Source organism: Elephantulus edwardii, unplaced genomic scaffold (genome assembly GCF_000299155.1).
Source record: "Elephantulus edwardii isolate Elephantulus edwardi_28Jun2011 unplaced genomic scaffold, EleEdw1.0 scaffold00176, whole genome shotgun sequence".
In the NCBI taxonomy this organism is placed as follows: Eukaryota; Metazoa; Chordata; class Mammalia; order Macroscelidea; family Macroscelididae; genus Elephantulus; species Elephantulus edwardii.
In genome coordinates, this window is record NW_006399926.1 from 2,650,971 (window position 1) to 2,656,970 (window position 6,000).

Here is a 6,000-nt window from a genome sequence, read left to right on the forward strand (position 1 = left end):
AGCAGTGGTTGATTCAAGCTGGCTTGCCTTTGGGTTGGCAGCATAAACCTTACCCATTACACCACTATAGTTCCTTTAGATAGAAGTTTTCCTATTGTGTAATCTGTGTTATTCTTCCACTAAATAAAACTCATTTTGGGGGATAAAAACTAATTTGGAGAGACTAGAATGTTAAAAAGTTAATTTTAAGACTTGTTGTGTGCCATCAAGTCAGAACAGACATATAGCTGACTGCCAGTGGGTTTTTAGAGGTAGTAAGTTGCACAGGAGAGCATATAGGAGGCCCAAGAGATGAGAGATCATCCTGTGTCATTCTCGCAGTCTAGAATTGGCTGTCTTAACCATTAGACTGCTAGCTTTAGCTCTCTGCATTTATATTATATTGTCTTCCATGTGAACCTTTGGTTGCAGAAAATTATGCAAAAATCATTTTAACTCTTTCCTGTGTTCTGTGTTGTGCTAGGTGACTGTGTGTATCTGATGAGAGATAGTCGGCGCACCCCTGATGGTCACCCAGTTCGTCAGTCCTACCGACTGTTATCTCACATTAACCGAGATAAACTTGACATCTTCCGAATCGAGAAGCTTTGGAAGAATGAAAAGTATGTGTTGAGGTTCTGTCTTCTACCTAGGCCCTAGCAGCAGCTGAGTATTCACCAGATTTTTTGCTGTACCAACTCAACCTCTGCTGCCTTTTTTTTTTCAAACAGAGAAGAACGCTTTGCCTTTGGTCATCATTATTTCCGTCCCCATGAAACTCACCACTCTCCTTCCCGTCGGTTCTATCACAACGAACTCTTCCGTGTGCCCCTGTATGAGATCATTCCCCTGGAGGCTGTAGTGGGGACTTGCTGTGTATTGGATCTTTATACATACTGTAAAGGTAAGTGATCTGGGATAACTGAGAAATTACTTTCATAACTACTGTTTATCTATCACACTATTAAGATTTATAGAGAGATACGTTCCTTCATCAACCCTGTACCTTAAAAATAATAGCAAATAAGAGCAAAATAGTTTTACAAGCTTCATGGTTGGCAGCTATGGAGTCAGAAATCTAATATCAAATTCTAGTTCCACCAACATTTACGTATGTGCTTTTGGAGTTCATAACTTAAGTATGTATCCATTTTCCCACTGAAAATGGGAATTAGTATGGAGTTTGAAAGTCATTAGGCATAGAGGGAAATGGAGGTAGAAAGTGGATACTTGTTATTTTTTATGATGGGAATGGCAATATTATATGTAGATGAATTCAGCACACCTTGACCAAGGTGAATAAATAAAGACACTAAGAAATAAACAAGAAAAAAGGACAATTTCAGAAAATACTGTGATGTACAGTTTTGCAGCAGCAATAACAACCATCAAAAAATGTGTGTGGTTATATAGGCAAATATGTATATAAGAAGGTATACACAGATAAATGCTTGTTCATGTGAAGGCATTAGGATGTACACATGCATTTGTGTGGCTGCATATATAGCCGTGCATAGGAGACAATAATTATTGAAACTTCCTAGACATAGTAAAACAATTCAGGCAATTGGTTTACTAGATTAAAAGACATGGGACCATAGTCTTGAGGAACAGCTTAGTCAATTAGAATAGCAGAGTTCATAAAAATCATGTTCTACATCCTAGTTTAGGGAGTAGCATCTGGGCTTTTAACAGTTTGTAAGCAGTTATCTAAGATACTATTATTACTATCTACTCATATGGTCCATAAAAGAATAAAGGAAATCAAAGACTCAAAGAATCTAATCCACAGAACCAGTACAACCATACCCTGAGACTAGAGCTAGCTGGTCCCCAGCTACTACCACCCGACATTCTGAATAGACATACAGTGGCAGGCCCTAGCTAGAAAAGGAGAGAAATGTAAAACAAAATTTAAATGCCCAAAAATTGTCAGACCTACTGGACCATAAAGACTGTGACTCAAAAATAAACTCTGAACTTAGATTTGAAGCTATTCTTAGAGGTCCTCTTTCAGCCAAATAATAGATTAGGTTATAAAATAAAACCACTATCACCATTGAATAATTTGGCCCTTTAAACAACAAACTGTGGGACAAAACAAGAAGCAAGGAGGGGGAAAGAAGCTAGGTCACTTGAAATAGAACAAAATGAAAACTGATGTGCTACTGCTGTTCTAGCTCCTGTCCTGATGGTGTGGGTGGTCTCTGGGCAACTTGGGGTGAGGCAAGGGGACATAAGAGGGTTCTGCAACAGTGTATGTCCACTTAGGGCGACCTAAAGGTGTGAAAGAGCAAGATGTGTACATCTGTGACTATCGGCTAGACAAGTCAGCACACCTGTTTTACAAGATCCACCGGAACCGTTACCCTGTCTGTACCAAACCCTACGCCTTTGATCACTTCCCCAAGAAGCTCACTCCCAAAAGGGATTTCTCAGTAAGTATCCCTCTTAACGAAGCAGTGTGTGGAGATAATCTGTCCTGGATTAAACATTTTTGGTTTTTTTGTCCATGAGTTGTTAACTTTTATTGTATATGATAAGATCATTTACATTGTTAATAAAGCTTTTTGCTAGATGTGGTACTGGATTAAACATTTAAGATATAATCATGAATAAAATTTGAACGATAGAGGAAGTTCTCATAAGCAGATTATTCCATTGTCTGGAAAATAACCTCTAAGATTTTGATATTTTCCACCCTTCTTTTCTGTACACTGTTTCTTTCAAATCGTTGAGTACTCCACTGATTATCCTGTACCATTTTTCACGTCATAAAGATTGGGTCACCTGTTTGTCCTGATGAAGTCCTATGAGGAGCTCCTCATCCTGGAGTGTGCTTTCCCTGGGCCTATCAAAATGGGTACCCAGCATCCTGGAATTCTTAGAAATAGCCTAAGCAAAAAGTAAACCTTAATGTTTGCTATGTTTCCTATCTTACTTTCTCCAAACAGTATTATGTCTTTTCCCTTCTCACTATCCGTTTCCTTCCTCTCTTCTGGTTTTTGCTGACCTTGTTAAATCAGCAATGGAGTAGTCATAGGTTGGCTTTGAAACCCTTGTCTTAACTATTTAAGAAGTAGTGTAAATCAGAAAAGATTATGAGTTTATCCTTTCTTCTGTCATTCTAGAATTAAAAAATGCTGAAAGCCAGCTGTGACATAGACTGATTGAAAGACTGAATCCCTGTCCTTAAAACCTAATCCCTCAGTTTGCAAGGCCTTTGGCCTTATGTTTTTCTGCTTTTTTCCTCCATACCTCTTCCCTTCCTACCTCCCCAGCTCCTTTATGACGACTTGGGCCCAGATCATCTGACCCAGCTTTACCAGCTGCATGCTCACCTCTCTCTTTTCTTCTCTGCAGCCTCATTATGTCCCAGACAACTACAAGAGGAATGGAGGACGGTGAGTCCCACAGGGGATGTGAGGACCCTAAGGGTTTGGCCAGACCCTAACCACCACCTACCCTAGTACTGGGGATTTCCTGAAACCTAAGCTAACTACAGTGCCAACACTAATACAGTGGAAATCAACTTTAAGCCTTAGCTAGGGTGGATTTAGAGGAGCTGTCCGAAGAGTAGAGATCGATTTGGAACAGAGTTCATTCCAGAGACTCAGAAAAGTCTCTCTTTAGATCCCTCAAGATTGCCCCAGTATTCCTAGAGACTCTTGGGGCCTCTGTCACAGAACAAAAGTACACCACTTTAACTGAGCAAAGAGCAGTTTGGTTTGAGTTCACAGCTTTAGTTTTTTTCTTGCCTTATGAGTAGGGTACTCTTGGAGCAATCACAGAAGGCTCTTCTTCAGTTTTGTCCTCTGTCAAGTAGGGAAATAACTCTTTAACTATGAAAATGTCTTACCACAAGAAAACAAATGCTAGATGTGAAAAGGATTCAGGAAAAGAAAACACCCACTTACTTGTTACATGTGACTCAGACAGTCGACTTAATCACAGCAGAGATTGGAGGATGGTACAGGATCAGGTCGAGGAGTATTCCATTGTATGTAGGGGCACTCTGAGTTAGAGCCAACTCACCACCACCTAAAGTCATGCAGTATCACAGATCTGAGCCGTATTTCTCTACCTGGCGTCATGGTTGGCCTCTAATATCACAGATCTAGGCATTAATTCTTTACCTGATGTCATGGTTGGCCTGTAATATCACAGATCTGGCCGTATTTCTCTGTACTCATATAGCAGTCAATAAGAAACAGCTAAGCAATTTTACCAATTTTATTATGTTTTATGGACTTGTATTATCATGGCTGCTTCAGATTCTGAGAGAAAGAAAAAAGATTGATTTTACAAATAAGAAATTAAATTTCCAGGAAAGATAGTGATTTGTTCAAATAATAATAATGAAATAATGGATTGATGACCAGTGCCAAGTTCCTCCCTCTTGCATCTCGGCTCTAAGAGCTACTTTTTAAGATCCCAGTGTCATCCTAAGGCCTCTACCCTTCACTCCTCTTCCATCCCCAAATGCCCTTCTTAGCCTTGCTCTAAATTCACCTCCCCTTCTAACAGATCATCCTGGAAGTCTGAGCGTTCAAAGCCACCTCTGAAAGACCTGGGCCAGGAAGACGACGCTCTGCCCTTGATTGAGGAGGTCCTGGCCAGTCAGGAGCAAGCAGCCAACGAGATGCCCAGCTTAGAGGAGCCAGAACCCGAGGGGGGCATTGCTGAAGTCAATGAGGGAGAAAAGAAACAAGAGGAAAGTAGTCCCGAATCTCAGCCAGCCTGCACCCCTGAGGAACGACGGCATAACCAGCGGGAGCGACTCAACCAGATCTTGCTCAATCTCCTTGAGAAAATCCCTGGGAAGAATGGTAAGGAACAGGCCCACAACTAGGCTAGTATAAATGGGAAATAAATGAAAATCGCATGAGTAGGCGTAATTTGTAATTAGCACAAGATGAAAATGTTACACTTCTTCCATAGGCCTCTCCCCCCCCCCTTTACATATTCAGCAATGTTTTGTTGTAGGTTTTTTTGCAGGGGAGGGAGAGTTTGTTGTTGTTTTTCATTCCAAAGATAGGCATTTGTGTAAGTCTAAGAGTGAATGGGTGGCTGGCTTGTTATATGTCTCATGCTTTTATACATGAAATATTTTAACAGTAAAACAACCACCACAGCAAAAATAATTCTAGAGGATAAGCCTAAGTGAATAAATTACGTACCTGAAGCAGTTAAAGGAAGACTAGCAGTAGAGGCATTTCCAGGGAGCCTCAGGAGGACATTTTACGTCTGTCATGTTATGAAAGAGACTTTGGCAGGTGGGAGGACCTTCTCCCTGGGAACCTCCTTCATTGGGGATAGGAGGAAGGCTCAAGGTTGCTTTATGTCAGGAAGGAATTGGATTGAACTTGGCATGACCCCCTTAGAGCTCAGGTTCAGAAGTAGGGAGTAGGAAAGTGTGACATTAATGAGTCTCCCCTTGGTTCTATTTTCAGCCATCGATGTGACCTACTTGCTGGAGGAAGGATCTGGCCGGAAACTGCGAAGGCGTACTTTGTTTATCCCAGAGAGCAGCTTCCGGAAGTGAACCTTAAAGAACTAGAACCTCAGGCATCCAGGATCCATCCAGTGGAGCTAGTCAGTCCTGCCTCCTGCTCTCTGGGTGTAGACGGTGGGAAGGGTCCGTCCAGTCAAGGGGAATGGGGCCAGGCTGTTAACATTAGGTACTTAATAAACCTTAGAGCTGGTGGAGAGGAAGAGGAAGGAGATCTGTCCAGGACAGTTCTGTAGACTTGACTTGCCTCTCTCCATTGCTTCACCCTGAGGTTAATAGTGTGGGGAGGAGTGAGGGGCGCACTGGGAGTGACTAGAGCCTATTGGTACTTTGCAACACTTGCCCTTCTTCCCAGCTGGAGTTTTCTGTGTTGTCTGACCCCACAGGCACTGCTAAGAAGCTGCTTCCCACACCCAGGTGTTACTCAGAATCCAAAGGGATGGGACCAGGATCCCCATCCCACGCACACCCCCATGTTCTCTGTAGGCTCCAAGAGCTTCCCCAGAGAC

The 6,000-nt window shown here is 42.0% G+C and overlaps 1 protein-coding gene across 1 annotated transcript in view; it reads left to right on the forward strand.

Annotated features, from left to right (window-relative positions):
• Positions 1–5,524, forward strand: part of ASH1L (ash1 (absent, small, or homeotic)-like (Drosophila)) — a 313,081-nt gene extending 307,557 nt beyond the window's left edge. The window contains 6 exon segments of the mRNA XM_006895786.1: positions 464–602; positions 711–883; positions 2,251–2,417; positions 3,343–3,383; positions 4,507–4,808; positions 5,433–5,524. Of these exon segments, the coding sequence (XP_006895848.1) occupies positions 464–602; positions 711–883; positions 2,251–2,417; positions 3,343–3,383; positions 4,507–4,808; positions 5,433–5,524 (914 nt within the window).
• Positions 5,525–6,000: the final 476 nt, after the last annotated feature.